Source organism: Chiroxiphia lanceolata, chromosome 3, assembly GCF_009829145.1.
Source record: "Chiroxiphia lanceolata isolate bChiLan1 chromosome 3, bChiLan1.pri, whole genome shotgun sequence".
Classification (NCBI taxonomy): Eukaryota; Metazoa; Chordata; class Aves; order Passeriformes; family Pipridae; genus Chiroxiphia; species Chiroxiphia lanceolata.
The window spans coordinates 77,903,872-77,924,958 of NC_045639.1; the positions used below are offsets into that span (position 1 = coordinate 77,903,872).

General features: G+C 36.6%; 1 protein-coding gene across 8 annotated transcripts in view; it reads left to right on the forward strand.

Annotated features, from left to right (window-relative positions):
* Positions 1 to 21,087, forward strand: part of EPHA7 (EPH receptor A7) — a 164,538-nt gene that overhangs the window by 112,907 nt on the left and 30,544 nt on the right. For 7 of the 8 annotated variants that reach the window (XM_032682778.1, XM_032682782.1, XM_032682779.1 and 4 more), the window contains exons 6-8: positions 8,594 to 8,718; positions 12,279 to 12,447; positions 20,304 to 20,412. In XM_032682778.1, coding sequence (XP_032538669.1) covers positions 8,594 to 8,718; positions 12,279 to 12,447; positions 20,304 to 20,412 — 403 coding nt within the window. Of the gene's footprint in view, positions 1 to 8,593; positions 8,719 to 12,278; positions 12,448 to 13,534; positions 13,594 to 20,303; positions 20,413 to 21,087 lie in introns of those variants that run through there. The other variant, XM_032682786.1, reaches the window with a different exon arrangement.

Here is a 21,087-nt window from a genome sequence, read left to right on the forward strand (position 1 = left end):
TACTTCTGATATTTATCACTGTAGCAGAGATTCCCAGATGGATATTTATCCATTTGATTAAAATCTAGAGATTTAATGCTCTTTGGGAGAAGAGCATCTCATAATGTGAAAGAAAATGCAAACTGTTTTTGCAAGGAATTCTTCCAGCGTTCCCTGCGAATGCTACCCATGTTGCTTTCAGAAATATGTCTATTGTTAGCAGTGCCATTATGATGCATTTCACGGGAAGGCCCCAATAGAAGTTGTTACACATTTTAGAAATGTTAGAAAAGTAATTTTTTTCCCCTCCATTTAACAATTATGTCTTTGGAAGCATCAGTTTGATTAAACCTCTGGCATAGTAATAATTATTGTTTTATGCTAACATCTTTATGGAATATTTATATGCTTTTCCGTTAATATTTGATCAACTGCTTTTAATTTTTTTGGCATGGCACTTTGTTTCCAGATTTTGGTTGGCTATGTCTGAAACAAAATGTTTTGTTATGGGGCTGGAATTCATTCAATTATGCCTTGGACATCTTACATTAAATAAACATAATCACACTAGTCTGTAGGCCAGTTCTAAATCATCTCATACATTCCAGCACAAGCGACTTTTACTTTTAGAGAAGTCAAACTGGAGCGGCAATCTCAGCTTATACGGTAGCAATAGGAATGTATTAAGGGGGTTTTGTTAGTTGTGGGTTTTGTTAGTTTTTTTTCCCATGTGTGGCTTCCTTAGAGCTGACATCTATTTGTGACTTGAGCAGATGACAGCATGAAATTCAATTACAGAAAACAGTCTCAGTCATTACACCTGTCTGCTTCCAGAGGAAAGTATTTGTAAATTGTGTTTTATCCTTCTGTTCCCTAAAACCTATGTCTGTAATTGACACTTGCCAGCAGAGATGACTGGAGACAGAAGGAGAACATAATGTGTCTGAGTAGCCCACCAGGGAAAAGAGTATCCTCATCTTTGGGGAGTTTTGTGGTGTTTTGTTTTCTTTAATGAAGAATAATATCAGTGTGTCAAGGATTTACTGCAAGACTGGTGGCAGATGGTTCTCTTAAAAAAAAAAAGTTATGAAAGATGAATTGCAAAAGAACACAGGACAAAAGAAAAAGCTAATTAACATAGAAATATTTCTTCTGCAAAGGAAAACAAATGCTTCGGGAGAACAAAGGCCCCTCTCTGTTATTTGTAAGGCTGGTTTGTTACTCTAACACATTTGTAAGAATCAGGTTTGTGCCTCACATGTCAAAACTTATTCACAAAACAAGAGCTGTGGATATCTTGGGAGTCAATGTTGTCACTTGTTACGCAACTCAGCATCCATTCAGCACTGATTGATGCCCAAGTCACCAGTTTTGGAAGAAATGAGATGCAGACATAACAGTAATATTTGTATCAAACGTCGGGCAGGAGAAACAGGGGAGTTCATAGAATGGATCTAGATGTAGACTGTGACCAGAAAAAAAAAAAAAATCAGAAAATCAAAAAACATGATAGACAAGCTGTCAACCCTGATCTCTCTAAACTGTTTAGTTTCTTTCTGGTTGGTTCTTTTTATTGGTTTCCCTCCCCAGAATTTTACCAGAGTAAGGAGATTATAGAACTGATCCAGCTTCTGAGTTTTGAGTTTGATGAAGGAATTACCAAACCATTAAGTATTTTAAATGCATCAGATATATAAAAGATATGGGCAATTAGTATTCAGGTAGCCCATTTAGGTAGCCACTGCTTCTGTTCCTCTCTGTGGACCGGCAGGTACTTAGAGAGTTTTTCAACCACAAAAGTAATGGCAAAAAATGTAATGGAGTAATTCACTCAAGTATTACTTGACTACCTTGCCTGTTACCATGTACTCAGGACATCCCCAAGTGGCTCAGAGAACTGTGTGTGCCTTTGCTCATGGCTTACAAAGCACTGTGAGCACACTGTGTTATTTTTATGAGCCGGAAAGTAGTGTGTCAGAGAGGAAGTTAAAATGACTTCTCTATAGGATATTGTTAGTGTAAAATATCTGATTTATTTGGGGCTCTTTTTGAATGCCACAGCTTGTAAACACAGTGGGGAATTTCTCTGCCATTGATCCAAAGCAATGGGTACTAATGGCATAATACAGTGGTACTCAATAACCTTTTATCATGGGCTGCTTTGTCATGTGGAGGCTTAACTGAGGGGAAAGAAATACACTCTAACAAAACAGAAAATCTTATCAATTTCTATCAATACATTTAATATTTTTCAGTGTAAGAGCTATCTTAATCTTTTCTCTTTTTGCATGAATTATCATATGGAATAACATGAAAATTATTGTGCATATCAGTATAAATATGAAGTGAAATGTAGGCATTTTTTTCCCCAAGCATTCCAAGGACAAACTGTGACAGCTTTCTAATATGGCTTTAGTAGCACTCAAGTGAGTGCCATATTACAATGCTCTGAAATTCTTAATAATTTTAATAATAAATAAAATAAAAAATGTATACAGATAATATATTTTATGTACATGCATAACTTTTTCTGACAAAAAGACTTTCTAAGAAACAGAATATCTAAATAAGGGAAATATCTGTACTGTAAAGTGTTAAAATTTGCCCAGCACCTGCAAACCCTTGTCAAGGTTTGGTTTTAAGTGACTTCATGTACATCAGACAGATCCTTAGAAGCATGCAAGGGCATGTATCCTGAAGCAAGTGAGTGCATGTATCCTGAGGCATCCGTTTTCAGTCTAGCACAAAAACCAGTGTGATGCCACATGCTGACCCTCAGGCCCCTGACAGCAGTAACTGCAATTCCTCAAGGTTTACAATCTGTTTGCCTTCCACTCGGCAATTCTGATGTCTAAGTTTCCCTCCAGAGCAAACCAGAACGTGGTAGGAGGCCAGGTTGTGACTTCACTTACATGCTTTCTCTTGGGAGCAAATTAGTGTAAAAGCCAGTGTGGAAGGGTGCCCTTTGGGTAATCTGGGTGTAGGACTGTATGGAGTATAGGGAGTTTTGTACTCTCTTCCTGAATAACCCTTTAAGAGCTAACAATAGTATAATTTTCTGCTACTGTTTTATTTATATATATATATATAATGACACATGGATTCGTTTTACATTTGTTGTTGGTAAAATGCCAGATTCCAGTCTCACTTAAAATCAATGTAGAGTCAAAGTAACTCTGTTATCTAAAGATTTCTACTGAGAAAGGAGACAGTGAAGACATTTAAAAAAGAAATAATAGTTTGTAACCATTGGGATGCTGATATCTCTGTTTTTCCATGCTTTTCTTCTGTTAGCAATGTCCCTTTTGGGCTCAATACTCAAGACACCCTCCAACTTCTGTAGAACAGTGTTGCAGAAAAATGATGTAAAGCTTCATGTAATATAAAACTTATATTGGGCCCTAAGATACAGTTTTACAGGAATGTAAAATTGATCTCATTGCTGCTGTATGAAAAGCTGGTGGTTTTGAGTGATTGTTGCATATCTTTGTGATATGACAAGAAAAGAGGCCAAAAGCCAAGGGGTTTTGTCCTTCAGGAAATGCTGTAAAGGTCCTGTACCTGAAAATGACAGTGTTTTTGTTGATTTTGGCAAGTACAAGATGAAGCTCAGATTGACTTCAGCACGTTATTACTATTATAAGATAAAGATATACAAAAAAAAGGTTAAGGAAGGCTAGTTAGCCCATTCATTCTTTAGCCATTGTATGAAAAATCATGAAACTGGAGTTGCAAATATAGTTTTGGTGGCATTTTTTGTATAGGGCTTAGTCCTGCACTCATGTTCGCTTATGAAACTTTCTGTATGAAGTGTGCCCGCAGGATTGAAACGCTTATTTCTTAGGATTTTAAATAGTTTGTTTCATACACATAAACTACTAAACATCCAGGATGCTGCTTCTAGAGACACTTTTTTAAAAGTATCAAATTAAAAATCTCCACAAACAATACTGTTGATGGAATTGAGACACATTCAAGATTCAGGACTTTAAGAAATCTCTGAGAAATTGATTTATATGTTTCTTTTGCTGAATTATCTATTTTCAATAAGAATATGTATACAGCTGATTTCATGCTAGCAATGGGTACATTATGCCTAATTCCTCTTACATGTAAAAGTCCAGCTTTACATATCTTCATTTTTCCATTTTAATTTATTTTTTTATCTGTTTGGCAGTTTTGTTTGGTTTTGGTTTGGTTTGGTTGTTGTTATACTTTGTTTGAGGGGTTTTTGGTGGGTGTTTTTTTTTTAGTTGTTGTTCTGATCCAAAGTGAAGAAGATTTAATTTTGCAACTCTCTTTTGTCTTCTGGAAAGCACACTTTAGATCAAGGAAAATGTTAGTCTGGAGAAACAGAGAAGGATAGAGATTAAAGGCTTGAGCAATATTATAACTTTTTCAGAGGACTCCAAACTAAATATAGTGCTTTCCAAAACAATTGCCACAGTTTTCTACACCTAATATTTGCACATATTAATAATCTACCATATGCTTGGCTTAGCATTATGGATGTAACACATCAGTCTACCCAATTCAGTGTTCTCTCTGGAACAGAATATATCCTTGGAATATCCTGCTCTTTTTGTCACCTCAGTTTTAACTTTTTCTATAACTTGATCTGAAAATGATGACTGGCTCAAAATCTATATAACTTGAAGGCTTTATCAGTAAAACCCAGCAGAGTTATATTTCTCTGTGGCTGTGATGTTGAAACCTGGGGAAAATCAATTTTTCGTTTTGCTGAATGGTATATTTGAAGCATTTAAAAAGGTGAATGAGTGTGCTGAGGACCTGTCATTCTCAAAGTACTTTCTTATGCAACGTGTGTAGGTACATCTGCCTGTTAGCCCTGAGAGGCTGTGTGTGTTTGATGCATTGGATGTTGTGTCAGCAGGAAGGAGCAAAAGAAGAGATGAGGTATATCAGAAAAAAAGTTGATAGCAAATGGTGTTTTGAACAGCCTGTATCCCCCAGTGTAATATATTATGGAAATAATGATTCTGACAAGTGATGCCTCTTTGTAACCTGAAGTGATACAGGAGGGATTATGCAGGCTCAAGTCATTCAGGACTGGGTACTTAGTTGTCTACAAATGTTGTAAGAAGTGTCTTTGTCATGAAAGACTTTGTTAGAGATACTGTGGCGAGAAGTAGATTGCTAAAAAAGAAAACTGAAATACTTGTTTATTATTATCGTTGTTGTTGTTATTTGTTTTGCTAGAAATGTTATTTTTAATTCTGTTTTTATAGATTTATCTTTTTTTGGTAATTTAGTGCCCTATTTTATCTTTTATTTATTTAAGGATGAATTATATGCTTTAACTCATTTTCAAGCTTGCTCAAATATAGTTGTTTCAAAACCGTAAAAAGGTTGTTAATTAATTAACATAGATAGGCAATGAGAAGTTGCATAAAGGTTTAAGAACAGGTGTCAGGAAGGCAGAACAAATAAAATATGAATGCAAAACCATCTATAAGAAAGCCATGGAGAGAATACAGATGAAATTATTATACTAGAATAAAAACCAAAATCCTTCTAACCTGTACGGTCTCATTAAGCACAGATCAAGAAACACAACCCAAAAGGCAGGATAAAGATGGCATAAACATCTAGCCTCTCACATCAGTAGATTGGCTTATGTAATTGCTCTAATTTGCAGAGATTTCCTTGCGGTGACAACAAACGGGTGTACCTTGCCAGAGGAGAATACTCTGGCTTCAGTCAGTTTAATGATTCCCTTCTTCCCCTGACAAACACGAGGACACAACATAAGGTTAGGTAGCACGCTGCATTTTAGGAATCTCATGTGATATGGGAATTATATGCAACATGATTGTCTTCAGAGCTACATACACATAAAGTCTGTGGGGCTGGACTTTCTCTTCTTCCTCGTGTGGTTCTCCTACCAATGAAAGGTAGCACACCTTTCAAACTAAAAACAAACCAATCTTTGCACCAGTCTTGAGTGAAATGAGTATTAATTGACAGGGAATATCTTTATGAGAGCATTTATTTAAGAGTTTTGAATGCTGTCTTGCAATGTTGATAAATCACTGGTATTTTATTTTTAATGGAAATTCCTTAAGAATGGAATATTCCTGTTTGTGGTGTACTTTGTACATGTACTAAGTAGGAATCTGACATAGTATATTTTGTTTCACCAATTAAAATCTTCCCCCTTTCTCTGTTCCTCCTCCTCTGCATTGCTGTTCCTTCCCCACATACAGAGTTAACTAATACTTGGTGTATGTGTTTAATAAAAGGAAACAAGTTCATTTTGCTTCACTGCTTTAAAACAATGACTGCTATGGCCAAGGGAATGAAAAAAATTGATAAGCAAAACCAAAAAGTAGCAAATGTTGAGAACAAATTCCATTGACCTAGGTAATATAAAATTATTTCATGATAAGTACGAACATTAACAATTTTGGACATCTAAAAATGTAAGATTAGCAATTTGAAAAACATTTATCTAGATGAGATTGAAAATTATACATGAAACATAATGACCTCTCTGAAATTCATTCAGGATGCTGTGGTACTCATTTAGACAAAGAAGACAACTAGTTCATCATGGCAAGGAAAACTAGACAGAGTAAATTAGTTTGCTGCATTCTGGAGTCTTAGCTACGAAAAAAGTATGTTTCACTAATTAAAGAGTGAAAATGTCTAAGCCTTTAGAAAGACAATGCAAAGGGAGTGAAAGAGAATGATCCTGGCTTTGTGCATCAACCCATGGTGTTTGCCTGATACAATTCTAAGACTTTGTCAGTTAGGCAGCTTAGATTAAGAGATCTTCAACTTTGATTACATTGATTATATACAACATAATAGTTCATAATGAAAATTATCATGCATGGCTTCAATCCCTAATTTTCATGGACTCTTGGAGCCTCTAATAAAATGTAAATAAATTTAATTTAAACCCCTACATGTTTTAAGTTTTTAAAAAAGCTAGAAATTTCAAAATTTCATTAAGAAGTTAACGATCCAATTTTAATTTTTTAGAGGATTATTTTCTTGATTGTACTGTAGATATTTTTATTTTAATCATTATGGTTTTATATTTAATGATACCGGAGTGTGCATTCTAGATGTTTTATATTATTTAAATTACCTGGAGAAAGTGAAGTTCAACTACTTGTTGCTTGGGGTAAGAATTTTATTTTATTTGAACACCATCAGAATCTGTACATTATTTTACGTAGTAAAAGCTTTATATACAGTTCTGAAATATGGTGAGAATTTTTCTTCCTAGAAAAAGATTTAAAATTTTCAGAATTTTTGTTCAAACAAACACTTCAGTATAGAATCAGTACTAGATTCTGTGCTTGAAAAAGATATACATAAATTTATCTCTAATTTAATCTCTAATATCTCTAATACATTATCTCTAATAAATTTATCTCAGACACCTTTCCGGTGCCTGAGTCTGCTCCAAGACCAAGTCCTTGTACATATAAATGTAATTTTGCTTTTAACTGTAGGGCGCTGAGGATCGGGTCCTTTCTTTCTTTATCTTTTGCACAAGCAAAATTGATTTCCATTGAACTGAATGAGAACAAGGTCGAGTTCTGCATAGTTCCAATACCATAGCTGTTTCTATAAGTACTAGAGTACTATATCCATACAGGCAGTGTGTCTGTTTGAGGAAATCTGTGATGTTTGGCCTCCTTTGGTGCTGCACATCAGCAAAATATCTTCTGTCTTTTTTGTTAAACATGAGATAAGCTGATAAAGCAAGTTACTTTTTCAGTCTCTCACATTTTATTACATTCTCTCTTAAACATTTTATGTGAGAATCAATGGCTCTGTAATGCCTGTATATTGGGTTGGGGTTTCTTTAATATCAAAAGGTCCTTGTTTGTGGCTGATGTTTATTAGAAAACTTAATGTCTATGTGTACATGCATGCAGTGTGCATGTATGTATGCCTCTGAGAGCGAGGCAGAGGAAGACAGTGTCCCCTTTGTTTCATAAGATCTACTTCTTAAATTGTCTCGCACTTCCAAAAATGCCAAGACCAAGTATGGAAACTTCTGGTCTAAAGAAAGAATGTCCTGGAAAGGTTTGAACTAATGAAAAAGAGAGGACTTAGTATCTTAACAAGGTTGTTTTCATCACCAACTCATGTTATAATCCGATAGTGTGACAGATTATTTTTTAAGCAGAATTGCAGTCAGTCATATCAAATCAGCCTAAAATGTGATTTTGGTTCTAAAATATTATTTTTCTTTTTATGTGCGTTTCAGAAACATATGCAATAAATATTTAGACTCTTAATTTACTACACATCAATCTAAAAATCTGCTTTGCTGTCATCCTCAGAATTAATTTGCTTAATTTTTACTCCTACTCCATCAATCTCAGTTTTGCACTAACTTGAAAAATGCCACTTTTTGCTGTTTGCACTTTAGTTCAATTTCTATTCTAAGTTTATGAACAGTAATAGGGTACTGCTTGAATATTCATTAACTTTGTATTGTGAGTTATGAAAAGGTGCTTTATTTTACCTTAATGAAAGTGGCTCAGCATGGGGTGGATCAGTAATGACGTTTGATTTTAGGCATCCAACAAATTTGCTTTTTATTTATTGACACATCTTGTCCAAACAGCTCCCTCGCAAGTTAGTGGAGTAATGAAAGAAAGAGTACTGCAGAGGAGCGTCGAGCTTTCCTGGCAGGAACCAGAACATCCCAATGGAGTCATTACTGAATATGAAATCAAGTATTATGAGAAAGTAAGTGCTAAGATTATCTGTAATGTACAACAATGTGTTGTTTGCTTTATGTTGGTTTACTGTGTTGTGAAACAGTGTTAAAGGCATCAGCTATCAACTGTCCTGTCTCTCCAAAGTCAGTGATTTTGTTTATTTTTAATAACTAGCTAAATCCTGCAATTATTATTGCTATCATATGTTTCATATATTGTATTGTGGCATACTGAAAATGAAATATACACTTGAAATCTGCCTTTTTTCTCTTTTTTTTTTAAAACTGTTAAGTTGGACTTGGATATTTTACCATTACACTGTTGTTTTTCTGTCTCCTCTACACCATGTTTGAAGCTTGTTTCATTTCCTTCCGTATCACTGTAATTCTATTCTTGAGATGGTGTATCAAATACAACTCCTGACTGCACTTTGTGTTTCCATATGGGCTGGGCAGCTTCAACTTAATGTCTGAAAATTTCCAAAACACTTCCTACAGTTTCAGCAAATAAATATTTCTTATTTGTCCTTTTCAAAAGGACCAGCATTGTGAAATTTATTTTTTCACTTGTTCTCTCAACATAATAATGAATTGAAGGCTGTTTTTCAATAATAGATGAAGTGATCTCTGTTTCTGGTAGAGTGAAATTGCAATCTTACTGATGTCAAGTCGGAGTTTTGCCATTCATTTCAGCGTGTCTAAGGCTTCATTCATGATAACTTTGAAGTACTTCAGAATAAAAAAATTCTGACAACCGTAAGCTGGATGAAAGCAGAGTGAAGGCAGGTTGTGCAGCTATATGTTTTTCACAGGACCCAGACTAAGTGTGTCTACTCCAGATTCCCTGAGAAATTGACTGCATAACATAATATACTCCTAATTTTTATAAAACATTCTGTGAAAAACAAAGAACAAATTAAAATAAAAAAAAATTAACAAAGGAGTTCCTTTGTGATCATTCGTGAAGACATTTCATGTCTGCAAACAAGGTAATAGTACCTCCATGTCAAAAAGACTATGTCAGTTTACTAGGTAATATGGAATTAGGTAAATTCAGACCAGATTGGATCTAATCTCAAGTGTCATATTTGATTTTCAGTGCTGAATTACACAAATATGCTTATCAAAAGATCTTTATATGATTTGGGAAAGCAATGTAATGTTTATTTGTTGATGCTAACTTCCAGTTTAAGTTGTTAAAAACTCTTATGACAAAATTTATCAGATCTCTACAGATAATTAAGCAAGTCTTTTAAAGAAATTTTACTAATTAAGCAAGTCTTTTAAAGGATTTTTACTAATTTTAGCAGGTAATTTTTGTTCTGACAGCATTTCTGTGTGCATACACACGTAACTAAAGTCCACATATTTAAAAAGAGTTTACAAGGGCAATACTGTCCTCTACATAAAAAAAAAAAAAAATTGCAAACCAAAAACCTTGGAATTTTTTTAATATACAGAGCAGTTTCTAATCTGTTAAAATGCAGTAAATAATTTAAATAGGTAGTGTAAAATGACAGAAAAATTATCAATATACTAGATTTTTCATACGCTAGCTTTTAGAATGTGGTTTTTAGAATATTATTTTCCCTATATGTTCATGCTACTTTAAATAACCAGCAAAATTTCATTGCCAGTTTGCTGTATTTGCAAAGTAAAGAACTGATGTTAAAGTTCTTTTGTAATAGAAGGAAATCTGTAAGTATTATCCTTATTACAGTGAAATTAATAAGAGAATACAAAGCTCATTCTACAGTCACAGATAAACTGGGCTATATATCTTCAACTGAGACAGTTTTTGCACAAATTCTTAAATGTTTGTTTTCCTTCCAAAATAGTGAAGTTCAGCTTTAAAAGTACTTCCTAATCTTGCTCAGAATGAGAGAGGCTGTTTGAGTTTTGTTCCACTAGTTTAAAAGAAAAAAAAAAAAAAAGATCTGAACTTTCAGCTCCTTTTAGAGCTAAATTAAATCAAACATTCCTGTTCTTCTGAAATATTCTGATAACTGTTTTTTTCACCTCTCACTTCTGGCTAGGGCTGGAATGGAAACTGCCTGAAATCTCCAAAGTAAGCCTGTCCTGTGAGATTTCTAACGCAGGTTATTTTTATTTCTTTGTTATTTATTTTGAATGCAAGAACTGTTGGCAATTCAAATAAGCCTTATTTATGCATCAAAACCCAAACTCTGAAATTCCACTGTGGCTTACAGTCCCAAACCTGTTTATGGTTTCCTTACACTTGCTTCTTGTCTCTCAAGCATTCCTGTTCTTTCTCACATACCAACATACATTCCGCCGTGGTCCTCACTTACAGATGATTTAAATCCTCTTGGACAAGATATGAAAAAGTTGTTGTTAGCCAAGACGACGGGCTTGCTCAAATAACAGACTGGGCAGGAACTAGAAAAAACCATTTCTGAATCTCAGAAAAGAAATCATATACTTTCTGTTAAACCTTGTATTTCAGCAAAAGCCTTTGCTGCTTTACTGCCTGCAAAGGGGAAGGTTCTCCATAAATTTTAGCTGGTGAAGTATTATTGAAATGAGTACAAATTTATTCCTTCCCTCTGTATCTGTCTCATTAGCACTGCTGCATACGGCTCATGCTTCTCTGGTCATGTGGTGCATTCAGATGGTTGGTTAATTCATCTCTTCTGCCCTTCAAATCAGGGTTGCATCTGCCACCAAAAATCAACAGGGCTGCACATATCTATGCTGAAAGATAATCTATGTCAGTAAATGTGATGAATAAGTAGGGCTTTTTGAATACTGTAATGATCTGTGATACAGCTTTTGTACTATTTGAAAGTGAGTTATTACTCATAGGGTTTGTAATCTTACAGCTTTAAATTTGGGGAGTGTCATACTGAGCTTCTTTCCCTGGGTTCTTCTTTATATCATAGAGTCTAAAACTGAGAAAAGACTAAAAGCCAGAGGAAAAAAATCTGAAGTGAAAACTGAGTTAAGGACCTCAGAAATTGTACAAAATCCAGGCATTTATACATTGGCAATATTGTATTTGTTAAAGATGTTGGAAAAGTAAAATGTCAAAGTAATGATGTCAGTCAGAGTTTTGCCATTCGTTTCACAATGTGTAGGACTTCATTCATGATAACTTTGAAGTACTCCAGAAATAAGAAAAAGCTGACAACAAAAACCGGGTTAATGCAGACTGAAGGCAGGTTGCACAGCTATATGTTTGTCATGTTCTTACGATGAAAGAGTGAATTTCCCTGTCCTTGAACTGTTTAGACCCCACGGATCCCCCTGGAAATCTGCGGTTGAGTTATTTCTCATCAAAATTTCACAAAATGTAATCAGAGCCTAAAAAGGAATCATTTTTTGTCTGGATGTTCTGTGAGCAACAACGTGAGCATCCCATTTGAATTTTATGTTACACTTAGAGCTCTTCATTGCACTGACAATGTTTTGTAATACTCCACAGAGTATGCTTTATTTTTTATGTTAGGGGAAAAGAGCATTCAGCAAATTGAAATAAACTACCCAGGCTGGCTGTCAGTTGCTGTTGTGCAACCATGATAAAATCTGATCTGTAAATGTCATTTAATCTTTGTCTTATTGTTTCCAGGATCAAAGGGAGAGGACCTATTCAACAGTGAAAACCAAATCCACTTCAGCTTCTATTAATAACCTAAAGCCAGGAACAGTGTATGTTTTCCAGATTCGTGCATTTACTGCTGCTGGTTATGGAAATTACAGCCCTAGACTGGATGTTGCCACACTGGAAGAAGCCACAGGTAGGCAATTAGGTTTACAGGGAATTAACCATTTCTGTAGAGGTAGTAAGTAAAGCAAGAAAAGAGTTACAAGCATTATAATTACAATTAGAAGGAATGAAATTCTACAAGAAAGTGGATTTTTGTAACTGTGTTTTGAAGGATGAGCTTCAATAATTTGTTTTACCATAGAACTGAAAATTAGTCTTATAATTAGCTGGGGGAGATTTGTAACATATCAGGTTCCTCTGCTGTCCTTCTAGTACAAAGGCTTCCTTTTTTTAAAATTCAAATACACATTTCTTTCCCCCCATAAAAGAAGTGAATAGTGATGAGCTGAGTAACTCAACTAGATTCTTCTGTCACTGGGGAGAAGGAAGGAGGAGATTTCAACCCACAGAGGCTTCTCTGGGTCATTTTTTTCATTTGATTTCCTGAAAAAATCTTGATAGTTTTGTTTAAGCTGTAAATCCATCTTTAGTGTATTTTGAATTCATTTGCAATTAATTGTGTCCTTATTTGCCTAAAAATCGTACTGATACCTCTTTTATTCACCAGTGTAGATATGTGCTTGCATGTTTAGAGAAAATATTCCACATTTTGCATCTTCAGAAAGAAACTCTTCCATCAGTGAGACCTGGCAGCTGTGAGCCCATTCTCGGGAACTGTCTGTGTTCCTGGCAGCTCCACCACTCTGTTGCAGACCCAAATTTGGTTACCCTGTTTTGGAACATTTGCTTCAGGTTGACCTGCCTGACAGCAGGTCAGCCAGAATTGGAGCTGGGAATCCATAGCCTACAAGTTCAAAGGGTATGGATGCCATACCCTCTCTGTACTCTATGCAGCATATCTAAGGTGCAGACACACATTATTGCATCTTATTAATTGCAGCCAGGTATTGCCCGAACAACTTGTGGGCATTCTTAAAACACAGTGGTTAGGTCTTGATTCCACCTTAGTTTTACACAGAATATAAAAACTATAAATAATGAATAATACCGCATATCTAATAGACATAATTGAAATAGTAATTATCGTAATGGCAGCAATAAGCTGTTATTACTAATATTATTAGTTCTGTGTCTAATAGCATACTTTCCATCTGTAGAGTTCTGCTTTTGGAAGAGTCAGTAGCAGAATCCCCATTTTGCAGAATGGGAACCTAAGGTACAGCCAGAAGTAATTTCTTATTTTGAGTAGTTTTCTGGAAATTAGAAGTCTGTCATAATCAGTCATAAGTTTCTGCTAATTAGCTAATTTATTGTCCATAGTGGTTTAAAATGAGTTCTTAAAAATGTTTCCCCAACATTTCCCTAAGTATCTGCATATTTTTTATATACTGAATGTAAGAATTCTGGTAGCTGCTAAGATTAGCAATGATAATTTCAGAGGAAAACAGTCTTGACTGGAGTTTGGTCAACATATGGAAGATTAGGAAATCCTATAATAAATGCATCACTGACCAAGCTCCTGTACCCTTTTTCTCACTCAGATGATGAAAAAATGCATATAAACCAGAAAGATGCTTTGCCAGCATGCACAGCAGGTTTTTTTCTTGTCACAAGCCAGCTTTGTGTTTGAGATGCCATGTAAAAATGTCCTGTCTTTTCATTAAAGAAAATTTTTAAAGTGGTATATTTTCCATTAACTTGAAAGGACACTGTAAAATATAATTCTTATCAAGGAGAAGCTTCCACAATTTCCCATATACAATTTTCAGAAATAATTATTGGTAAAAAGATAGTAAATCTCATTAAATTCTTCTAAAATAGTTTTACACAAAAATATTTGTTTCTCATATTTATTTATAGTTTTATGAGAACTTGCAGTCTAATCAAATTAGTCTTTTGTTAGCATTTTAAATGAAGATCTTTATTGGATCATTTTTAAGAAATATGCCTCAAGTGAAGTACTGTACTGTTGAACACTAAACCAGTATTATGCTACAGTTTAGAGGCATTGTCTTCTCATTATTCCAGAGGATTTCTGAATGCAGCTTTTAAAAATCTCCTAAGGAGGAAAATACACACATATATTATGTAAGAATATATATAATGACCGTCACAGCCGGGTAGTCATGTTGCCTGCGTGGACTTCTCCTGGTACATAACTGGTTGGCACTTTTGGTTGGTGCTGTTAATTAAGTAGATTTTTGTATCATGCTCCATTTTCTGAATTGTGGTAGAAACTGCATAGCCACTTTTCACTGTTTAAAGAACTACATCCATTATAATAACATTACTGATATGTAAAATATACATATTTTATGCCTATATCGGAACATATCATATACGTGGCATAAATATTTATGTAAAATGTATTTATTGCATAAATATTTATGTAAAAATTTCATAATTATGAAGTAAACATGTTTTATAAAGGTAAAATATTTCTATTATATACTTTGTTTGCCACAGTTCAAGTCAATGACTCTAGTAATTGTATTTTTTTGTTGTCTGGGTTTTAGAGACAGAAGTCCCTCTCGAAAAACACACAAATGCATAGAATATCACTTAAGTGGCAATTTTATCTCTTGGTTCACTAAAATATTTAAAAGTCAAGGTAAATGGCTTGTGGCCAGTGGACCTAAAGATGATCCTGAGCTTTTTGTAATTTAAGCAGATTTTTTCACTTGCAGAATCACAGAATCAATTAGGTTGGAAAAGACCTCTGAGAGCTTTGGGTCCAGTCTTTGACTTTGTTATGGCTCTCACTGTTAAGGTAAAAGCACTCCACAAAACCTGACATGACAGTCTTTGCTTTTTCCTTTTGCCATGAATCAGTTTAAATCAAACAAGATTAAAGCAGTATGCATATGTAGCTTTTATTTCTAATGTCTGAAATAACAATACTACACATTTTTATAGAAGGCATAAAGCAAAATATTTAAGAAAGAAATATTGGGTGTACATGGCTCCAATTATAACTGCAGCTTTTGTGATGGACTTCACCAGAAATTCTTTTTTACAAATTGTACTTTCAGGTTGCTTGCATGCTAAAAGGTTGCTGGAGCAGCAGCACAGCATTTTCAGCTAATATCCATTTCAAATTGTCCAGGGTGTTTAGATACCCATTCCCCATCCCTACAACTATGTATTTAAAAGGTGGTTTTCAGTCCTTTAAATTAAGCATTGTGCATTGGATGTGCACATATCATAGTACCAGACCAGATATCAGCCCATGTAGCAGCTCCTTGTCTCAGTCCGTATCTGAGCACAGTTTAAGCAGAGGTAAGGACAGACTTCTCTGTCCTGCTGCTGATTCCCTGTCATCACCATTTGGGCAGCACCAGTGACAGGCAACCATGCCATGTACTCCCTGAAAGGGTCTTCTGCATCACAAAATCATTCCTCTAAGAACACTCTAGCATCTTTATTTCTGCCAAACCACAGGGATCATTCCAGAAACTGGGTTCTGATTTACCCTTACACTAACAGAATTCATCACACAGAAGACAGAATCAGCAGAGTACCTGAACAGAGACAAATGTCTTAGAATGGTATCACTGAATTCGTCCCAAACCATACCCATAATCAAGCCCCATTTTTTTAAAGATGTAAAATTGCATCATATAATACATTGCATCCCACCTATCTTACAATTGGCCAGTGTACCGTGTCCCAAACATTTTCCAGAGCCCAAAAAGCATCCTCTGCTTGCTTCCAGAATGTGCCAGTACCCGAAATCTGAGGCAGTTACACAGAGCAACCCACTCACATATGTCGGCCTCTATGCTCTCATCTTGGCTACTGGATTAGGTGACAGGCTGGGCTGGGGATTTTTCCAAACATTTTTGATGGATGAAGCTTCACACCCTCGCCACTGTGACAGGATGCTGCCTCTTCTTCACTTTCAAGTGAGGTTTGCACTGAAGTTTAAAGAGAGAAGGGAACAGTTTAAGGAAATGCTGTATTTTACAGAAATTTGACATTCTTTGGGATTGTCTATTTTGATGGCCTGAATATGTTATAGGAACTGAGTATTACTTACGCACCTACTCTCATGCACAAGACGGTCACCACTGATTTCTTAGAAGTTCCATGAGTGGGATACAGCCACACCTGCAGAAGCGTCCTACTGACCTGGGTATCTCAGAAAGTTATAGTTACTCAAAGATAAACATTCATTCTTTTCAGGTAAAGAGTAATATTAATAATGTGATCTTTCTGAACTGCATTAGGTAGAATATAGAAAAAATACAGAGTTTCTTTAGGAAATAAAATTGAAGGGGATGTGTGTGTGTGTGTGTGTGTGTGTGTGTGTGTGTGTAATTTTCTTCTAGTGCAGATTATTCTAAATCTGTGTAGTATAACAAGGGGTTTGTTATTGTGTGTGTAGGGAGAACAGTCGGTACAAGTCAGTGTCACTGCCAAAATAAATCATATTGATTGGCTCACTTCTTCCAAGAAAAAAATGGTTTATTTGTTTCTATGGGAACTTCTGAAGTCTGCAACAGGAACCCAATTCTGTGAAATTCATAAAATCCTCTTGGAGACATTATAGTTCAGTTACCACTGCCAGCAGTAATTCCATCAAACAATCTACAATTTAGTTTACCAGCTATTAGTTTAGTTTCCTTTTGTTTTTTTTCTTCTCTTTCACCTGTCTGCTGCATTTCGATCATGGGGTGGTTTACATGGCACCAGGCCTGCTGGAGACAGATAGGGATCACCTGTCAAAAAGGGGGAAAAGGATTCTAGTCTGTGAGTTGGCCAGGCTGATTGACAGGGCTTTAAACTAGGTTTGAAGGGGGAAAGGGATAAGACCAGCGTTTCTAGAGATGAGCCTAAGGGCAGCATGCCAGTGTTGGGGGTGAAATCAATAGCCCAGTTGCAGCGCATGTGCACCAATGCACGCAGCATGGATAACAAACAGGAGGAGCTGGAAGCCGTCATGCATCAGGAAAGCTATGACGTAGTCACCATCACAGAAACTTGGGATGACTTGCATGACTGGAGTGTTGCAATGGATGGCTATAAGCTCTTCAGAAGGGACAGGAGAGGAAGGGGAGGTGGTGAGGTAGCTCTGTACACTAGGGAGTGTTTTAACTATATAGAGCTCAATGATAGTTATGATTAGGTTGGGTGCCTATGGGTAAGAATCAGGGAGAAGGCTAACAAGGCAGACACCGTGGTGGGAGTTTGTTATGGACCACCCAACTGAGATGAAGAGGCAGATGAACTATTCTATAAGTTGCTGGATAATGTTTCACAATCTCTAGGCCTTGTTCTTGTGCAAGACTTTAACTTGCCAGATGTCTACTGGAAACTGAACACAGCAGAGAGGAGGTTGTCTAGGAAGTTCCTGGAGTGTGTGGAAGATAATTTCCTGACACAGATGGTAAGGAAGCCTACCAGGGGCGGTGCCCTGCTAGACCTTCTCTTTATGAACAGAGAAGGGCTGGTGGAAGATGTGGTCGGCGGCCGTCTTGGGCATATCAACCACAAAATAATTGAGTTTTCAATTCTTGATGAAGTAAGGAAAGGGGTCAACAAAACCTCTACCTTGGATATCCAGAGGGCAGACTTTAGCCTGTTCAGAACACTGGTTCAGAGAGTCTTTTGGGAAACAACCTCTAAATACAAAGAGGTCCAGGAAGGCTGGCCATATTTGGAAAGGAAAGCTTAAAGGCAAAGGAACAAGCTGTCCTTATGTGCTGAAAGATGATCCAGCAGGGAAGAAAACCAGCCTGGCTGAATAGGGAGCTTTCATTGGAACTCAGGAAAAAGAAGAGTTTATGACCTTTGGAAGAAGGGGCAGGCAACTCAGGAAGAGTACAAGGATGTCATCAGATCACGTAGAAAGAAAACTAGAAAGGTGAAGACTCAACTAGAACTGAATCCGACCCCTACTGTGAAAGATAATTAGAAGTGTTTTTATAAATACATTAACAACAAAAAGAGGGCCAAGGAAAATCTGCATCCTTTTTTGGATGCGGAGGAAAACATTGTAACCAAGGATGAGGAAAAGGCTGAGGTACTTAATGCCTTCTTTCCCTCAGTCTTCAGTAGTAAGACTGGTTTTCTTCAGGGCAACTAGCCCCCTTAGCTGGTAGACAGAGACAAGAATCAGAATAGACAAGAAGCAACCCAGGAGGATATATTAGTGACATGCTGTGCCACTTAGACATTCACAAGCCTACAGGGTTGGATTGGATACAGACAAGGATACTAAGGGAGCTGGTGGAAGAGCTTGCCAATCCACTCTCCATCCTTTACCAGCAGTCCTGACTCACCAGGGAAGTCCCAGACAACTGGAGGTTGGCCAGTGTGACGTCCATCTACAAGAAGTGTTCAAAGGAGGATCTGGGCAACTACAGGCCTGTCAGCCTGACATCAGCACCAGGGAAGGTAATGGATCAGATCATCTTGAGAGCCATCACACGGCATGTCCAGGATGACAAAGCAATCAGGCACAGACAGCATGGGTTTACAAAAGGCAGGTTCTGCTTGACCTGCGCAATCTCTTTTTATGACCAGGTGACCTGCTCAGTGGAGGAGGGAAAGGCTGTGGATATAGTCTACCTGGCCTTCAGTAAAGCCTTTGACACTGTCTCCCACAGCATTCTCCAGGAGAAACTGACAGCCCATGGCTTGGACGGGTGCATTCTTCACTGGGTTAAAAACTAACTGGATGGCCAGGCCCAGAGAGTGCTGGTGAATGGTGCCACATCCAGCTGGCAGAAGGTCACTAGTGGGATTCCCCAAAGCTTAGTGTTAGTGCCAGTACTGTTTAATATCTTAATCAGTGTTTTGGACAAGGGGATCAAGTGCACCCTCAGTAAGTTCTCAGATGAGAATAAGTTGGATGGGAGCATTGATCTGCTGGAGGGTAGGAAAGCTCTGCAGAGGGATCTGAATCCATGGGCTGAGGCCAACTTGATCTTGGAGGTCTTCTCCAACCTTAATAATTCTATGACTTTATGACTGGTGCCTGATGTCTCCTCCTCTGTCCATCTCCTGGTCTAGATCCTCACTTACAAATCAACAGAGCTCCACAGAGTTCAGTAGCACTGTGCTCATTTAATACAGCTGAGTACATGGCCACCCTTAGTAGATGTCAGGCAAGCAGTGTATTTAACGAACCTCAAGGTTTCTCAGACTAAGTATTTACATACTCAGTTTACATTAACGTGGCATGCATACATTCGCATATATTAATAGAATTGGCATATATTAATAAAAAGAGCCATAACGTGTGGCTATTTTAGCATATAAATTCTCTGAAGGATGGAGAAGTCCATTTTGTATATGTGGAAGTACCTTTTTGTTGCTCACAGAAACAAATGATAAGTAATAATAGCTATTTACAATGATTATTAGCAGTAAGAGATTGAAATATGCTAACTAGGTAGTCTGTGTTAAGAGCATTTCAGCTCAAACATTTTTCTTAGAGTTAAGACACTATTTTCTTGGAAACCATGAAAGTCATATCAAGGAGCTTTAGAGGGAAAGCTTGAAGCAGAGTTCTTCAGGGATTACTCCTCTACTGTACCTTCTTACAGGAATATCCAGGTCTTACCTCTTAGGAGGGAGTCAACAACTGAGCAAAACAGAAGGCAGCACAGCAGTAGGAGGGAGTGGAAGTGACTGGTGCTAGTGGTGCTGGCTTTCAGCTAATGGCTGTACTGCTTTGGCCAAGGAAATTCCAACTTGACTCCTTTTTATTTGGTGTAGACAATCATTTACTCATACAGCATTGGGTTAAATTTCCAATGAAGGTCCTTCTTTAGAGTAGTATTATCAATATAATAGTTTCAGATAAAAGCAGTCTACAACAGTAGACAATCTACAGTTCATGATGATTGACTTAAATTTTTGCAGTCCCTTTGTAGTGATTAATTTTTAACTAATCTCTTCTCTGTACTCTGTTTGTAGCCACAGCTGTTTCCAGTGAACAGAATCCTGTTATTATCATAGCTGTGGTTGCTGTGGCAGGAACCATCATTCTGGTCTTCATGGTGTTTGGTTTCATCATCGGACGAAGGTATTGCATCTTTCACGGGCATTAGCACATCTGACCCCACTCTTGTGAACTCTTCAGACATAGTCTGTTCTGGGATAGTAACTTGCAAAACTAAAACAGAAATAATTTTTAGTAAGGGCAGTTTTCATTTAAATTCCCTTACCAATTATATGGTTTGTCCTATTACCTTGGCAAGACACTTAAATCAAGATGTTCTTTTTGTCCTATGTAAATGTGCTGTAAAAGGAACCCCTAGCAGGTTCTTCAACTGTACTCCTCAAAATCCCTCTTCCTGTTCGGTTTTCTCACATGGAGAAATCTGACACTTTATCTGATCAGCCTTTAAATGACTTTACATTCAAGAAGAAGAGACACAGCAGTAAGTTTAAGAATACCCTCATGTAAAACAGTTTGTACTTTCAAGTTCTTTAATCCTCTGTTTTATCTGTTGAAGCTTTTCACCAGAACTAGAATTTTTTTCTTTAGGACCTGTCCTGACTGGTATTTGATACAAAAGCCTTTTGATTGCACCTGTTCATGATTTATTTAAAACTCTGCTGTCAATAGAATTATAGGTGAAAGTTTCAAAGGGCCTACAGCAGTTAGGTGCTCAGTGCCTGAAAATCCCAGCCTGCAGAACTGATTTTGTCAGGACTTTAGACATGAGAAGTAAATGATTATTTACCAGTAAAACTA